Raw genomic sequence first — 17,662 nt, 5'->3', positions numbered from 1 at the left:
ACTATGTGTTCATTAATTAGATCAATGTAAACTGTAAACTACATTGTGGAAACACTGTAATTGGGGTTGTCAACCTCTTCTGTTATGTATCTCATTGTATTTGAACATTTCTGTCTACTTCTGCTAATGGAGATGGTAATGGAAAGATATTTTGGCAGCCTACAAGTATGATTATAGGATTAATAAATGCGATGTGAGAATTCTCATCTACAAATTAATTTGTTGCCTGAACTTCTCCCAAAATAGCATTGTTATGCTATTAGTAAATCCTAGGTTTAGTGCCATACAATACCAATCATCACTATGGAAACACTGGTATAAGTGTCTTTTATAGAAATGTATTATTGTTGTTTCTTATGGTTTTTATTTCTTGGTATATGTTTCTATTTTTTTTTAAGGTATGTCATGTCTGTGTCTTTTGAATGGACCTTGAGTCTGGAATAAAAAGTTGATGATGATGAAACTCAGTAAATCCAAGGTCTTCAAAAGTTTGTAAATTGAGGTGCCTGGGTAGCTCACTTGGTAGAGCAGGTGGCCATATATAGAGGTTTACTCCTCAATGCAGCGGCCACAGGTTCAACTCTGCCCTGTGGCCCTTTGCTGCATGTCATTCCCCCTCTCTCTCTCTCCCCTTTCATGTCTTCAGCTGTCCTACACAAATAAAGGCCTATAAATGCCCCAAAAAATTATCTTTAAATAAAAAAAAAATGTTTTTCTAAATTGCAAATGTTGAGTGTTGCAGTGACATGTATGGCACTTTAGGCTACATCTCACAAACTATTTTGCTTGTGATGAATAATTCTGCTTTATAACGTGATAAGTTATAACTTATAAGAATACATTGATATGAAAATCAACCAAAATGTTCACATTTTCACTGTCAACTAAGAGTGTCAGTGCACATAACCTTGCTAAAAATAGTTAATTGAATTGGAAGTCTGGTTTAGCCACTCAATCACTTACATCTCTGCCTGCATGTGATGGGAGCATGGATGTACTATATTGACTGATTGTGTATTGATTAATTCTCAATAGACAAAGCAACTGTGCCAGTTAAATTTGTTGTAAATATACTTCAAACTGCACAAAACTTAGTGCCCTATATTTATAGGTGTAGGTTGTCCTCTAGTGGTTGAACATGGACAACGCATTTCATTTGGAATCATTCTGAAGACTGAATGAAGAATACACACTCCCAACATTATCCTGCCAGAGAGTGGAGGTTCGACTACGGAAGTGGGTGTGGACTAGTAATTATTAGTTTGCATGCTTAAATAAATTAAATTTAAAATAACGCGGGGACTGTTAAAGCTGGGAACAAGTGACTACAAAGGACAACAATACACAACAAACCGCAGTGCTCCAGACTGAGTGGAGCCAGCAACTTGTGAGACGTTACAGAGCCGCAGCACGACCACCGTAAGAATTGCAACTTCGTACACTGAAGCATCAATAACGTATATAAATAGACCAGTACTTATGTTTATTTCGTTTAGAGGTGCAGCTTCTAATTTTATGTTTGACGACTATGAGCGTAATAATCTAGCTATAACTGCCAAAGGTGAAAAAAGTTTGTTCGCTAGGAACATTCCCTTATCTCTGCGCGAGGAAAGCGAATTCATGTTTCAAATAGTTAGCCATTGATGGTACTGCTTTTGTAAAAAAAAATTATATAAATAAAACACAAAAGTGCTATTATAGCTTACGTTATGCAAGTACGTTTTAGGCAGTAAGAACCGAATTCTCCTCAGCGGTAACACGAAAGCGAGCACTAGTTTGTCAGTAAAGCGGAGTGATATTCACTCCGCCTCCCAGTCTAGCTACTTGTGTCCAGGATCTGGAGGACATGGCACGGGGAGACGGAGGGAAGAAACTGTGGAAAACGAGAGAAAATATTTGAGAGAGTAGGAACTACATCACAAGCGTAAAAAAGAAAACGTATTGCCATGGCTTGTGTGCATTGTTAAAAGGTATGTGACTAAGCTGTTATTGAATTGTTTCATTAAAAGAGTGGAAGTGAACTCCAGTAAGCTAGCTACATCAGCAGGGTACGCTGGGTAGAGGCTCGCCACTTTCCCCTCGGAGGGCTGGGCTAACAGCTAGCATAGCTTAGCCTCAGTTTTGAGAAGTTAAAAAAGTTTCTGGAATGGAGGAAGAGGAGGAAGGAGGGTGAAGTAACTTTTGCCTACCGTTAAGAGGTAAAACTATAGCTCATAAAGTCACATTTAAAGAGGAAACGACGTCCTGAAACGTCATACTCTTAAACTAGATAACGCTAGAGATAAGTTAGTTGTTATGAGGTGCCTGACTGTAAGTTTAAGCTAAACAAATTGTTTTCTGTTAACGTTTTCTAAGCTAGTTAGCAACTTCTCGAGGTTACTTACATTAGCTTGCTACATACCAGGGTAAGCTAATACCACTCAAATAAGATGTGATATTATGACTGTGCGTATTTCTGTGGTAGAGTTAAATTAGAGCGGTGCTAAAAGCTATTTTTACTACTGTTTGGGGATTTGTGTAACGCTAACGTTAGAATTTTCTGAATCTCATTTCTCTCTTTCTCTGGGTGGGGGGGTGCTTACCGCCAGGGGCGGATTAAGGTGGTCAGGGGCCCCTAGGCTGCTCTTTGTGTGAGGCCCCCCCTTAATCATTGTGCTTTACTGGAAAAATGTATTTAGTGCCATACATGGTCCACATGCAAATAATAATAATAATAATTTTAACTGACACACACACACACACCAACTACCACCACACCACATAGGTAAATGAGTAAACTACATCATAAAACTAACATCAACAGAGATGTAAGTGGAAAGAATACCAGATATTATCCTCTGCCACCACAGCACCAAAACAATTACAATGAAAATGTAACTAAACAGCAAAGCAGCAGAATTCCATGGATTCACAGTTCAACAGCAAGCAGGTAATTACTTTTAGCTTTATAAACCAACAGGTAGGCTACAGCATCTGCAGCAGTGCAGAACACCTGGTTTTACTGAGGCAAAATCACAACATCACTACCAGTGGTGGAAGAAGTATTAAGATCTTTTACTTCAGTAAAAGTACTAATACCATACTGTCCTGCATTGAAAATGTTACTTAAGTAAAAGTATGTAAGTATCATCAGGAAAATGTACTTGAAATATTAAAAGTGAAAGTACTGAATGTCGAAAAATCCTCATATTTTTTTAAACAAACCAAACAGTACTGTCAATCAACAAGTGTTTCATGGTATATTCATCTCAGCTGACTTGTAGGCCGTTATATTGTTGGCTAGTTTAGTTTAGAATCTAAAATCACATTTTATAAATTACATGTGTTTTGTGTGCAGAAATCTTAATGTGTAAAGTAACTACCGTAGTAACTAAAGCTGTAACAAATGAATGTAGTGGAGTAACTAAAGTAAGTAGTAACTAAAGCTGTAACTGATGAATGTAGTGGAGTAACTAAAGTAACTAGTAACTAAAGCTGTAACTGATGAATGTAGTGGAGTAACTAGTAACTAAAGCTGTAACTGATGAATGTAGCGGAGTAACTAAAATAACTAGTAACTAAAGCTGTAACTGATGAATGTAGTGGAGTAAGTAAAGTAACTAGAGATGGCCCGATACCATTTTTTGCTTCCCAATACCAATTCCGATACCTGAACTTGTGTATCGCCCTATACCGAGTACCGATCCGATACCAGTGTGTCATATATTTGATTAGGTTTTAACAACTATCTCTGTATGGATGTTATATTATTTCTATCTTTGTGAAACATGAACAAACGCAAACAATGAACGCCACAGAACTTTCTTTTATTCTCCAGTTTGACAGTCAGTTATAACGGGAAAAAGAACATAAACTACTTTAACGTAGATTTTCTTTAGGGCTTTATTACGTGGTATTGGATCGGTGCATAAACTCCAGTACTTCCCGATACCAGCGTTTTAGGCAGTATCGGAGCCGATATCGGTATCGGAACATCTCTACTAGTAACTAAAGCTGTAACAGATGAATGTAGTGGAGTAACTAAAGTAAGTAGTAACTAAAGCTGTAACAGATGAATGTAGCGGAGTAACTAGTAACTAAAGCTGTAACAGATGAATGTAGTGGAGTAACTAAAGTAAGTAGTAACTAAAGCTGTAACTGATGAATGTAGTGGAGTAACTAAAGTAACTAGTAACTAAAGCTGTAACTGATGAATGTAGTGGAGTAACTAACGTAACTAGTAACTAAAGCTGTAACAGATGAATGTAGTGGAGTAACTAAAGTAAGTAGTAACTAAAGCTGTAACTGATGAATGTAGTGGAGTAACTAAAGTAACTAGTAACTAAAGCTGTAACTGAATGTAGTGGAGTAACTAACGTAATTAGTAACTAAAGCTGTAACTGATGAATGTAGTGGAGTAACTAAAGTAACTAGTAACTAAAGCTGTAACTGATGAATGTAGTGGAGTAACTAACATAACTAGTAACTAAAGCTGTAACAGATGAATGTAGTGGAGTAACTAGTAACTAAAGCTGTAACAGATGAATGTAGTGGAGTAACTAAAGTAAGTAGTAACTAAAGCTGTAACTGATGAATGTAGTGGAGTAACTAACGTAACTAGTAACTAAAGCTGTAACAGATGAATGTAGTGGAGTAACTAAAGTAAGTAGTAACTAAAGCTGTAACTGATGAATGTAGTGGAGTAAAAAGTACAATATTTCTCTCTGAAATGTAGCGGAGTTGAAGTAGAAAGTGGCATGAAAAGAAAAGACTCAAGTACCTCAACATTTGGACTCAAGTACAGTACTAGAGTACATGTACTTAGTTACATTCCACCACTGATCATTACTGAGACACAAACCACTGTGCAATACACTAAACTGTGAATAAAATAAAAAATAATAAAAACAGCAGCAGCACATAACATTGTTATTAACAAGAATAATGAAACAGCAGCACAACATGTAGGCTACATATTGTTGCATCACCCATCCTTGCTCTCCCCTGAATATGTATAGCAACTCCTACTCCTTAAAACTATTAACGCCATGTAAGGGGTAAGCAAGAATCATTGAGAGTTGACACATTAAATACAAAAAAGTGCCATTTATTAATATAATAAAACGGTATACTCCTCATGAATCATAAAACAATATATATAGGCCTATATATTATCATTTCACGACTGAAGAGGCCCTGTGCTTTAATTTCAAGAGGTCTAGCATGAGTTTTTGTCTGCCAATGCAGATAGAAAAGCTACAATTCTCATTAAGAAAGCTTGCATGATGTGCAACGTTTATCTAGGCTACTTTAAGGACACAAATGCACAAGATTAAGGTTTGATGAACCTTAAGGTGGTGTTTTGCTTATTATTAAGATGTAGGCTACTTTGTTGAATGAAAGGCAGTCTAATATAGCCTAATAATAATAATAAAACGGTGAGAAAATGATCAGTCAAGACTCAGATACCCGCGCACGTAGCCAAACTAATGCAATGATACAGTATAGCATGCCTATTTCTTTTATTGTTGTAGTGTTATCATCAACAGTTTGTCCACCAATCAGTTTTATCAAGGGGTTAAGTGTTTTAAGGGGAGTTGTGTTTACCGCAGCCGCTTGTAGCCTCACTCCCTCATCTCTGTCCCTCTCCTCCTGAGTCTCCTCCTCACTGTGCATGTCACTGTAGCCGACACCAGCACCACTATCATCGGCCACGGAAGCTGATGAAGGTCCTGCTACTGGCCAAAACATGTCTGTCCATTTGACACATTTGGCAGCGTTTTTTTTCTCACGCAGCTTCTCAGCACCTCCTTTGCGTTTCTTCTCCATGATCTCTATTACTGTTCTAGCCTGGCAGATGCACACCCGAAACTGCATGCAGGCAGAAATCCCAAAGAGGGTGCTGTTTAAAGATATGCTGTCCATTGTCTTGGTTAACGTTATCCTCACCTAGCGCCACTTCACAGCTAGCTGCTGCTGTAGCGGCATATTCATCGCTTTGGACTGTTGTTCTTCATGTCTGTATCCCCAACAGTAGTCGTAAAAAAAGTTTGTCATCTTTGGCAGCGTTGCCAAATACTTATCGCGTCTTTTTTTTCTTTTTTTAGACTCATCTTGCTTCTTCTCTGTTTGTGTACTTCCAAGCTCTCCTGTCACTGTGTTTATCTTTCGCGCCACGCACCGTTATGGACTAGTCCATTCAATTTGAAAGTAGGGGGTGTATGGAAAAAAATAGTCTATGTGATATTTTTGACTAAAGTGTTTTTTGGCCAGCCCAGAGTCAATTGAAAAAACAATGGGCCAATTAAAAAATAAATGTTTCTTATGGGCCAATTAGGGTCTTTTTTTTCTCGCACTGAAGTAAATTCAAAATAATGATTAATTGTCTGGCTAATCCGGGGCCCCTGCACACGTGGGGCCCCTAGGCTGCAGCCTCAAAAGCCTGTGCATTAATCCGTGCCTGCTTACCGTAACTGAATGGTCTCCCATATTGTCTTGTTCCCTGTACTTCAGACTTGTCAAGCATTTAAGGCAGATCGCACACAGTAGAGCAAAGTATTGTTCTTGAGTTTTTCAATGTTAACGTTTAGTTAAAGCGAGAATGATGGCATTGCTTATTAGTTTAACGTTAACTCAGAAGAGACCACAAGGCTGTGATAATCACCCACATATACAGGCCAATATAACAGCGATTTCGGATGATTTTTGTTGTTTACCACTTCCAGTTTGCTTCTTTTCCAATTTGTATAGTTTCCAAAACTGTCTCCTGACATGTTACTTCAGTTAAAAGTATCCAGTGCATCTAGTCTAACTGTTAAACTAAAACTATATGAACATTGTGCATGGGAAATAGAAAAAAGCGATGCCTTTCTTTTGGACGTATATATATAGTCGTATATAAAAACAAAGGCCGTGATTGAACATTGTGTTTCAATATACAAAATATGTAGGTCGAAGTCTTTGTTGTAAATGTATATCACCCATGTGCTGAGGAATTCTGAGGAGGAACCACTAATGGTTTTGTAAGATCACAAACCATCTTTAAGCATGGTTACAGTTCCTTTAGGCAATTATCAGTAAAGCAGGGGGTTCAGTTCTCTCCTCCCTCCCCCCCTTTCAAAATGTGGCTTTGAGAAAAATGTTTTGTCAAGATTGATTTGATTTGATAATGTTGCTCGGGAAAGGGAAGTTTGGGGTCCCCTGCTGGAGCTGCTCCCCCCGCGACCCGACACCGGATAAGCGGACGAAGATGGATGGATGGATGGATTTGATGTTCAACCTTTTTGATGTCATTGAAAGTGAAAACGCAAAGAGCTATGAGTGTGCACTGTTGTCAGTTTGTAGAGATGATCTTTGTAGAGCTCTATCTGAAGGCTTAGTCATTCAGATGCAAATCAGCTCAGCCCATTCGGGCAAGTTATATCTCAACATGTTCATCAAACAATATGTTTCTGCTCGTTTCAGGGAGATTGGACATGTCCTTATGTTGAAATCTATAATTTGGCATTTATTGATCCCTTTTTACAATGTAGCCTACTGGTAATAAATCACTGCTGGTCCAGCCTAATAGAGTCCTGACTACATCCAGATCTCTGACTGATCAGGTTATCTGGAAATGGCTGCTGGGGACTGTCAGAAAAACTTAAGAGACTGGTCTCTTGTGTGTATGCCTGCCTACATGTTTTACTTCAGGAGGTTTCCCTCTGCTTTCATGTGCATTTAGAACAATAAGTAGTGGAAGTGGGTGCAGTGCTGTTGGACAGCTGTGTGCTGGAAGGGAGGGATCGGGGCAGAGATGGGATGAGGGAGGAAGCAGCTCTTTGTGGTCACATCCTTTTTGACTAAGGCTCGTCTCACAAGCCCCCAAACAGCTGCTGCTGCTGGCTACATGTGTTTGAACTGTCTTCGGGCTGGGGCTGCATGACATACGCAGAAGTGTCCGATATCGCAGCATTTCATTAGTGTAGTTGTGTGTCAGGAAGATGGTTTCAAGCACTCAGCATCTCTACACATTAGTTGGTGGAAACAGTAGTTTGTTGAGGCAATCATCAGAGACCTCCTGAAGCAATACTACATTCATTTTTAAGGTGGTGATTCAGTATTACGTTTTTTTATGACTCATGGTTGTGCAATGCCAAAATGGCTGATAACAGTAAATAAAGGGAGCTTTATGTATTATTTATTACTAATTTAAATTTCATTTAAGGTCAGAAGAGTGTTTCTCATCGGTTCTTCATATTTATGATTATCTGCAAATGTGACACCTTTTCAGAGAATTGCGTCATCCAAGTTTCAGCAAGTCTCTTTATGGAAATGATGTGTCAGATCAAAAAGGGGACAAAGGGCTTTTTAATCATCCGGTTTGTCACATGCTGTGGTTCAAACTTTATTTACAATTTTGATTTTTAAAATGTATTTTGATTTGGATATTGGAATATTTGCTTGTTTAGCTAAATACGTAATGCCAAACAAAATTTTTGTTTTGCTAATCTTTACATCTGCTTCCTTTTCTGTTTTGCAGAAGGCTGGTGGAGTAGAACACTGACTGCGCTGGTTGGAGAGGAGCTGGGAGGAGTGGTTGAGAAGCAGTGTCTTCCTTATTTCTTAGCCTGTCATCTTGTACCGGTGAGACCTGCTGCAGCTTGTCCGTTTGACAGAGGTCCTGATCTCCGCTCCCGCAGCCTGCACCTCCTCCCTCCATCAGTGGTGGTGACCCAACTCCGGACTGCTTGCTGCAGGGCCCTTCCTGAGCAGCAGCAGCTGCGTCCTGCTTGCTGACTCCCCTCCCTCCCCTGCTTCCTGTCCTTGGTCAGACAAGGCTAAAGCCTCCTCTCCTCTCCCCAACCCCACCCCTCATCTCTGTTGGCCTCTCATAGTTTCACACACACACACTCACATTCACACACCTAAGTGGTTTCTCGTGTTGACCACGCGTTCCAACACCGTTTTTTTTAGGCTACTAACGCTAATTGGAGGTTATCAGCAGGGGACTTTTGGACCCCCTTGGTCCCCCTGGATTGTGCAGCCACCACAGAAGCCTTCCCTTTTATACTACACTGCAGCATCCAGCATGACCTCCATGTCCAGTCTCTTCTCCTTCACAAGCCCAGCAGTCAAACGCCTGCTCGGCTGGAAGCAGGGAGACGAGGAGGAGAAATGGGCAGAAAAGGCAGTGGATGCGCTTGTGAAAAAGCTGAAGAAGAAGAAAGGTGCCATGGAGGACCTGGAGAAAGCTCTGAGCTGCCCCGGGCAGCCTAGCAAGTGTGTAACCATTCCAAGATCACTGGATGGCCGGCTACAGGTTTCCCACAGGAAAGGTCTGCCTCATGTAATCTACTGCAGAGTGTGGCGCTGGCCAGACCTCCAGTCCCACCACGAGCTCAAGCCCCTGGAGGTGTGCGAGTACCCATTTGGCTCCAAACAGAAGGAGGTCTGCATCAACCCATATCACTACAAACGAGTGGAGAGTCCCGGTAGGTACCCGCGCTTTCTCCAAATAAGTTAATCAAAGAATATGGACTTGGCTTCAGGTTATTTTTTCAATACTCAAAGCTTAATGTTTAACACACATTCCTAAGTTTTTTTTTTTTTTTTTTTTTTTTTTGTCCTATCGAAATAAATTACTTTTAAATTATCTCTAGATATTTAAGAAAGACATTCTTATGACTTAGAAGTGTAATTTTTAATGGCATGGCCCATTCACATTGCCTTTCCAAATTTGAAAAAGGGTGTTCAATGAGGCGCAGTCATCACCAAATCTGTTTGTAATGTACAATGAGACGGATAAGACCAGTGTGGAGCTGTGCACATCCCGTAGCTAGATCTCTGAGTAAACTGTGGCGCTGGTAAACAAATCCACAGAGGTCAGGAGACTGTCATCTCACAGGCCTGTTCCACCCGCCCCCTCCATTTCACAGAAAATCAATATCACTAGCTCTTTAGGAGTCTTATTAGATTATATGCCTCAGGCACTCCAGATAGGGTGTGGCATCAGAGAGAGGCTTACTAAATGCATAAAGCACTCTAGACTAAACTCCCAGCACTTTCTAATCACTATCCATTCTCTCCCTCTTTCTCTCTTTCTGTCACTCAATCACACACCACATCACATAGACTCACAGATGACCTTTCTGATATAAGGCTGGTTTGGGATTGCCAGCTCTTTATTGACCAGTTCAACGATACGGACGACATGTCGGTCAGGAAAGACTGTACGTCATATCGTTTCAAGCAAAGCTCACTGGGTAGTTTGGCACAGTTGTTGACAAAGTTGAAAATGAAAACAAATGTGGATGACCTCTGGTTATATCTTTTACCAAGGTCTGTTGGTGTTTGGCAGTGTTCTGTATCTTATGTTATACCATTTCAAGACATAGGTTGGGATTGTACAGTATGTGTGTTTTTGTTTTCTTTTACAAAACTAAGAACTGCTACTGATATTGGCTGTATAAAGTATTAAAAAAAATTATATTTAGGATATTGTAAAGCGGCATTTCTTTTTTGCAATTTTCTGACTTAGTATAGGTCAAATGGTGAATCAAGAAAATATTTAGTAGTTATAGCCCTTGTGTTACACATGACTTACTTTTCCAAGAGCATGCCCATCAAGGGCTTCTCTTTCCAACATTGGCCGCATTTCCTTTATTAGTAATGGAAATTATACATTATTAACAAGGAAACGCGTTTAAGTACAATAAAAGCCTTACTTCAAATAGGTTTTCTGGTTAAAGACGTGTGTGGTAGACATGGTCACCATAAAGATCCATTTGATTTCTTGATAAGAAAATACCTTTCTGTCTTGTGTGCTTCATTAATTTTCAACTCCTAACTCATTTTCCTCCCGTACCTTCTTTTTTCTACCATCCAGTGCTCCCTCCTGTCCTGGTACCTCGGCACAGCGAGTTCAACCCACAGCACAGCTTGCTGGTACAGTTCCGAAACCTCACCCACAATGAGCCGCACATGCCTCTGAACGCCACCTTTCCAGAGTCCTTTCAGCAGCCACACAGCGGTGGCGGCAGCAGCAGTGGCGGTGGAGGAGGTGGAGGCGGTTCTTTTCCCATCTCTCCCAACTCTCCGTATCCCCCTTCTCCAGCCAGCAGTGGTACTTATCCAAACTCTCCTGCCAGCTCGGGGCCCTCCAGTCCATTCCAGCTCCCAGGTACGCCACATATACTCATGTGCCTGACCCTGGGAATATTTTGGATTGCTGTCAAGTAGCCAACAAGAGGCTAACTGTTAAACATTAGTCTCTGATGAGTTTCTGTTTTTTAAGTTGTGTAATGTAAGAAGGAAAATCAAGTGTGTTTATAATTAAGTGAGAATACACTTTAAAAAAAAATAAGAATCCATTTTAAAATGCGTATCGTTTACAAAACTCCCAATCCACGGACATTGTGGGTGCAGTACATTGAAGCATTGACATAGTGAATTGTTTACTATTGTATGTCCTAAAATTCCATCTTTATAATTACTAATAGTCTAAACCCATACATGATACACTTCATCACTAAGCAATAAAAAGATGTTTTAACAGTACTCTAACCAGGTCACATTAATATATTCATCCAAATCAAGCTATGCCCCTAAATGAGAACAAAGGAAATGCCAGCTAAGCAGTGTCCAGAGCCAGGGCTGCTGTCAAGGCACTAACTCAGTGGACTAGGCAACCTTTCTGTCTCGTTGTTACGGACTGGAGACATGTGAGATGCATCTAACATGAGGAAATCTCATTCCTTTCGCTCGTGTTCAATAGTCTTGATAGAAATACTTTGACTATTTAGATTGTACTTGTGTTTCAGTGGGTGTGGATGATACTGCTGTGTGTCTGGTGACTAGGGCTCTATTCTGCTCCAGTCCAGATCTGCTGACACATCCGGTGGCTGCAGGCAGTCAGGCAGAAAAAGTTTTTCATGGCATTTTAGGATTTAAGCTTTATTATGCTGAGAAGCCCTGATGATATTTGTCTTCGTTCAAAAGCATCTTAATCATCGACATTTCCTCACTGCCATCTAAGTGGGGGGTTAACGGCATTGTTGTTTCCCTGTGTGCCTCAATATGGGCTTGGAAAGCTCATATTGCATCTCTGTCGGGAATGGGTTAGCATGTGGCTTAGCAAGTGAGGAATATGTGAAATCTGACACCATTTCTGGGGTACAGATCCTGTCGTGTGTGTGTGTGTGTGTGTGTGTGTGTGTGTGTGTGTGTGTGTGTGTGTGTGTGTGTGTGTGTGTGTGTGTGTGTGTGTGTGTGTGTGTGTGTGTGTGTGTGTGTGTGTGTGTGTGTGTGTGTGTGTGTGTGTGTGTGTGTGTGTGTGTGTGTGTGTGTGTGTGTGTGTGTGTGTGTGTGTGTGTGTGTGTCAGCAGCAGCAACAACTGGTCTCATCCTCACTAACTGCTCTCTTAATGTCTCAGCTGACACCCCACCCCCAGCCTACATGCCCCCTGATGAGCAGCTGGGTCAGGAGAGCCAGTCCATGGAAACAAGCAGCAGCCTGGTGCCACCGAACATGGCCAGAGGAGGTGAGGAGTGCAAACATTTAGAGTGACAATCAACCTGCTAAGGACTGCAGATGAAAATTAAGGCCCTGACACACCAACACGATAATCGGCGAGGTCGGTGACTCGAGTCTGTTTGGTGTGTTCCGAGTCGTTGTACGTCGGCCTTCATTTTGGCCGACTCGACTTGCTGAGTCGGAGGGCGGGCAATCGGACTCAATGACCAATCTGATTGGTGGAGTGCTAACCCGGAAATGCCGACCGGGATGAGTGACGAACACCTCTCAAAATCTGCCGAATATCTTTTAAACTGACCTTTGTCGATCTGAAATGAAGACAGATTCAGCAACTGTATGGCCTATTTCTCGCTTAAAATGTTTTCAGAAACACGTTTCAGTGAACTATTTTCGTAAAATACGAGATTGTATTTCGAACAAGCCACCGTTATGGTCAGCTGGAGAAGCTAGACCCACGCGACGCTCAAGTCGGCGTCGCTTTGGTGTGTTCCCGAGGCACCTTTTGGACCTCGGGGAGCCGACTGATCAGTCCGACAGTTAGCCGTTGGGTTGGTGTGGTGTGTCAGGGCCTTTTAGAATGCATGGCTAAATCAGTTTTCATTTTGGACTCTGTGCTCATGTTGATTAATGTGCGTCGATCCTTTTTCAAATAAAGAAATTGGATTATATTTAGAGTGACAATAGTTCTACACTAATAATACCAGCAGGACCAAACTGTGAGGATGAAATACCAACCCTGATTTACAGTTTCCGTACAAACAGCTTATGGAAGTCCAAGATTCTGCACAGCAGTTTTCAGTATACTTAAAGGCGCTGTACTTAATATCTAGAACATTAATATAGCCGTAAACAAATATTTGCCATATCTTCATATGGTGGAGTAATGGCATTCTGAGTTTCTCTGTTCTTTTTTTTTTTGATTGTCCGGCCGCGGGTGCCAGTGCCAGAGCATGTGATCGGTAAGAATTTTCGCTTGTCGCTCAAAGAGCTTTACGTTCCCTCTGCTCGGCCACTCGGAGACGCTTTGCTCAATATTGCTCCACACTCAACTCATCTTTCACCCCGCTTCACTCAAATCGCTCACCCCTCGCTCCAAAAAAAAGTTTGGATTTATTAGATGAACAGCATCCTCCATGCTGCCAGTGCCTTGGGGCTCCGCCAGCAATAAGTCCTCCGGATGACAGGCACCGGTGGCTTGGAGGGAGGGTGGGCGGCGTTCATCTGCGTGTACTGCCTGCGCTGCAGTAACAAAGAGACGGGCCCTCGCATGCTTCAAACTTGAGCTTTGTGTGAACGAAATTGGAGTTTCTGCTCTGCGCTCCATCCAATTGCACACCGAGCACCGGGACAAAGCAGTGGCCTTTGATGAGTTGGGAAACAGAACGGTGAGAGTTGTGTGGAGGCAATCCTAGACCCACCTTTTTCTGAATATTGAGTACAGCCCCTTTGATGCACAATTTGTCTACTCAGGAAAGTTGATGTAAAACTGTCCATCTTGACATACGTGTTGGTGCAATTGAATGCACTTACCTGACAATGCGCTGCTAAAGTAAAGCCAGGGCAGGCTTTTCAATGAACTGTCCAATTTTGTTTTTCTTGTGCTCTGCGGTGGCATTCACGCTGCACCATTGCAGTGGTCTGATTGAGGATAATGAGGGAGTTACATTTTTATGCTACACGTGCTGATGTCTTAAAGTGCTCATATTATGCTTTTTCCTTTATTATATTATATATATTCTATATCTTTTTTTTTTTTTTTTGTGTGCTTGCTATAGGTTTACAAAGTGAAAAAGCCTTTACTTCAGAGACAAACGTGGTCACTTTGGAACACACGTTATAATGCTCACCTAGCTGCTAGCATGGCACTCCCTCATACTCTACTTCTGACTGGCTAGTAGTCCTTACCTAGGTACTGCGCATGTGTGACTCCCAACAAAGATGGAACAGAAGTGAGATGCCTCACTCTAGCTAAAACGGAGAGCTTAACACACAGGGTGAAAAGAGGAGCTGCAGCAATTTACAACAAAAATATGATGTTTTCTGAAAATTAAACCACATAAACCTATTCTGGTACAACCTCTAAATACAATTATGAACCTGAAAATGAGCATAATATGAGCATTTTAATAAACATTTGGTCATTTCTGTGTCTAAAAGTTTTTTTTTTAACGACAAGGATGTCTTCATTGCATTTTTGTCCCCAATCCACAGCCTTTTAATTTGGAATATTTGCCAAGTCTGATCAGATATTTATTGTGTTTTTAGTTGTTTTTGTTCCCACATTAACCTTTTGGAAAACAATTAAAATGCCTTTGACTGCTGATATAACCTGATAGTATTATTCTTTATAGAATCTTGTATCTGTATAGTATCTGAGGAGAGAGTGTGACCGTGCAGCGCCCTGTGCAGTTGAGCTAAATAACAATGACTACTAAAGTCAAAATACAAATTGCAGAGCTTGTACAATATGGTTTAGGGATGTGATTATGTTTTAATTAAATTATCTTTCCACTGTATGAAATAGTGTCCATAACAATTAGTGTTAACCCCTAGAGAACGGACCTCCTGCCGGCAGCTGGGGAGGACGTTTACATGATCCTGTTTTTGATATAAAATAAAAACCATAACTGCTAGAGCATGTATTCTTTTTGCAGCAGAAAGCTAAGGCTTCGGTCTTTTGCGTCATCAGGTGTTGCGCTCATGACTACGTTATTACGTTATGGGACATTCGGTCCAAAGTGGGCTGATAACTAGCAGTGGGGATATAGTATTTCCCTGTGATGGCCGCGGGAGATTGTTTTCATGATCCTGTACAAAACAATCTAAAATAAAAACCATTCATTCTTTTTGCGGCACAAAGTTAGGGCTTCTGTCTTCCGCGTCATTACATTGGGCAGTGTGTTTAGATGAACGTTGTTTGGCTTCCCCTCCATGGCACCAGCACATGGAGCTCGTAGCAACTGAGGTCTGCCGAGATCCACCCGGAGCGGATACTCCCACGCTGCCTAAATGAATTTTGTGTAACAAAAACTGTATTGCTTTGTACCACACATCTTAATCAATTCCTTATTCCTTCTAGAAGATTTGTGTGCGTGATCATGTTGTCAGCTAAGTTTGTGACTCGCCTGTTTTTATCTGACCTGTTGTGCAATTTCCCAGATGTGCAACCAGTGGAGTACGAGGAGCCAAGCCACTGGTGCTCTATTGTCTACTATGAACTTAACAATCGAGTAGGCGAGGCCTACCACGCCTCGTCCACCAGTGTGCTGGTGGATGGCTTCACTGACCCTTCAAACAACAAGAACCGCTTCTGCCTCGGACTGCTGTCCAACGTCAACCGCAACTCCACGATCGAGAACACCCGCAGACACATCGGCAAAGGTACGCCTAACCGTCCCGCGCAGCGGAGGCAGAAGGTTGATCACGTTTACGTGTTGTTCTTGCAGAGCCGTGGTTTGAATGTCCTGACCGTCCGTTGTCTGTCTCTGTTAACCAGGAGTGCACCTGTACTATGTGGGAGGGGAGGTATACGCAGAGTGCCTCAGTGACACCAGCATTTTTGTCCAGAGCCGAAACTGTAATTACCACCACGGCTTCCACCCCACCACGGTCTGCAAGATCCCCAGTGGATGTAGCCTCAAGATTTTTAACAACCAGGAGTTTGCCCAGCTGCTGGCCCAGTCAGTCAACCACGGTTTTGAGGCCGTCTATGAGCTTACCAAGATGTGCACCATTAGGATGAGCTTTGTCAAGGTAAGGCCTTCATGCACTAAGTAGAAGATACATACACGTCTCATCCTTTTTCTTTTAACAAAAGGCAAACATCCTAATCAGCGTCATTGTTGTTACATTTTATTTTGCCACCTTGCAGGGCTGGGGAGCCGAGTATCACCGACAGGACGTCACCAGCACCCCCTGCTGGATCGAGGTGCACCTGCATGGGCCCCTCCAGTGGCTGGACAAGGTGCTAACACAAATGGGTTCACCTCTCAACCCAATCTCCTCTGTGTCCTAATGATGGACTTGGGTGGGAGCTTGGGAGACTTTTTTTTATTTTTTTTTACTTTTTCTTTCTCCCCCCCCCTCAGTGATTTATAATTTAAGGTGGTCTTAATGGCTGAACTGTTTACACTTAACTTTGGGAAGGGATATTGACTCTGGCTGGAAATTCAACAGCCGGAATGAGTTGTTGAAAAATGTTAGCAGATACCTGAAGAAAGAGAGGAATAAGTAATGCCCAAGGGGCAGTAATGACGTGGACACACTACTGCTTGACAATGCTACAACACCTGCAAGAAAAGAGGGCTCCATTGTCACGCTTGAATCTGTCAAATGTTTTTATTGTTTGCTAAAATGTTTTTATTCCTCTGTATGTGTAGTTTATAATGTAGCAGAACTGTTTCACTACTCTGCCTTATGTCCGACAGACGAATTGGAATTTTACTGACCACTTAACGTCAGATATTTACAATTAAGATATAGACACGATTATGTTTACCATTAGGCTCAGATATAACAAATGCTTTCTTTTGTATAGTCTCTACTGCTAGAAATGAACACTGAGCTACTGCCTTTTCGGAAGGTTATGTATACCAACCTGATTTTGTTATGGGAGATCAATCACTGAATGAGTTTAACATGCCATAAGCTAACAACATTGTGAATGTTACACCTATTGCAATAGAAGTAGTCATTTATGATATAATCAGACAATGGACATCATTATTGATTCTTGTTTGTACTCTGGAGTTCAACTAAGAGTGACTGTATTTTCCATACTCACTGTATTAACAATATTGTGCACTCATGGATTTTGTGGAGGCATATTACATTTTGGCGTGGGTACCAAGGCATTATATTGATAAATAATTGACTTAATTAGCTCAATGAAATAAACAGTTATTTGGTAACAATGGTTGTTTATTTTTTCTGTCTGGTCTAGTAATACTTTGCAAGATGCAAAGGGAAATACATCTTAATGTACATGAACAGTGTGGAAATGTGTTGAATCAGGATGGATAAAATATCGCCATGGCAAACTCAAAAAGCAGCACAGCAAACAAGGACAGTGAATTTTATTGACTGAAAATATGAAGCCTACAGCTTATTTCTGTTTGCTGTAAAGCTACTACTTAAAAACACGTATTAGTTGCAATGGAAAACAAAATA

At 41.2% G+C, this 17,662-nt stretch overlaps 1 protein-coding gene across 3 annotated transcripts; it reads left to right on the top strand.

The window, feature by feature from the left end:
- Window positions 1–1,156: 1,156 nt before the first annotated feature.
- Window positions 1,157–17,406, top strand: smad5 (SMAD family member 5). 3 transcript variants are annotated; one of them, XM_028589570.1, is made up of 7 exons: window positions 1,157–1,419; window positions 8,501–9,452; window positions 10,847–11,140; window positions 12,393–12,500; window positions 15,653–15,874; window positions 15,990–16,246; window positions 16,365–17,406. In XM_028589570.1, exons 2-7 carry the CDS (start codon window positions 9,050–9,052, stop codon window positions 16,506–16,508), a joined length of 1,428 nt encoding a protein of 475 aa, XP_028445371.1. In that variant the 5' UTR covers window positions 1,157–1,419; window positions 8,501–9,049; the 3' UTR covers window positions 16,509–17,406. The 3 variants fall into 3 exon arrangements, with proteins under 3 accessions (XP_028445371.1, XP_028445370.1, XP_028445372.1); XM_028589569.1 differs by lacking the exon at window positions 1,157–1,419 and adding an exon at window positions 1,749–1,970; XM_028589571.1 differs by lacking the exon at window positions 1,157–1,419 and adding an exon at window positions 2,053–2,198.
- Window positions 17,407–17,662: the final 256 nt, after the last annotated feature.

The sequence above is a fragment of the Perca flavescens genome, chromosome 10 (assembly GCF_004354835.1).
Source record: "Perca flavescens isolate YP-PL-M2 chromosome 10, PFLA_1.0, whole genome shotgun sequence".
In the NCBI taxonomy this organism is placed as follows: domain Eukaryota; kingdom Metazoa; phylum Chordata; class Actinopteri; order Perciformes; family Percidae; genus Perca; species Perca flavescens.
The sequence above is the reverse complement of the archived record's forward strand: the minus strand, read 5'-3'. Positions and strand labels throughout refer to the sequence as shown.

Coding starts and splice junctions, on each gene's coding strand:
- smad5 (XM_028589570.1), top strand. CDS start 9,050: ATGACCTCCATGTCCAGTCTCTTCTCCTTCACAAGCCCAGCAGTCAAA. Junction 9,453..10,846: donor CAAACGAGTGGAGAGTCCCG/GTAGGTACCCGC, acceptor TCTACCATCCAG/TGCTCCCTCCTGTCCTGGTA. Junction 12,501..15,652: donor ACCGAACATGGCCAGAGGAG/GTGAGGAGTGCA, acceptor GCAATTTCCCAG/ATGTGCAACCAGTGGAGTAC.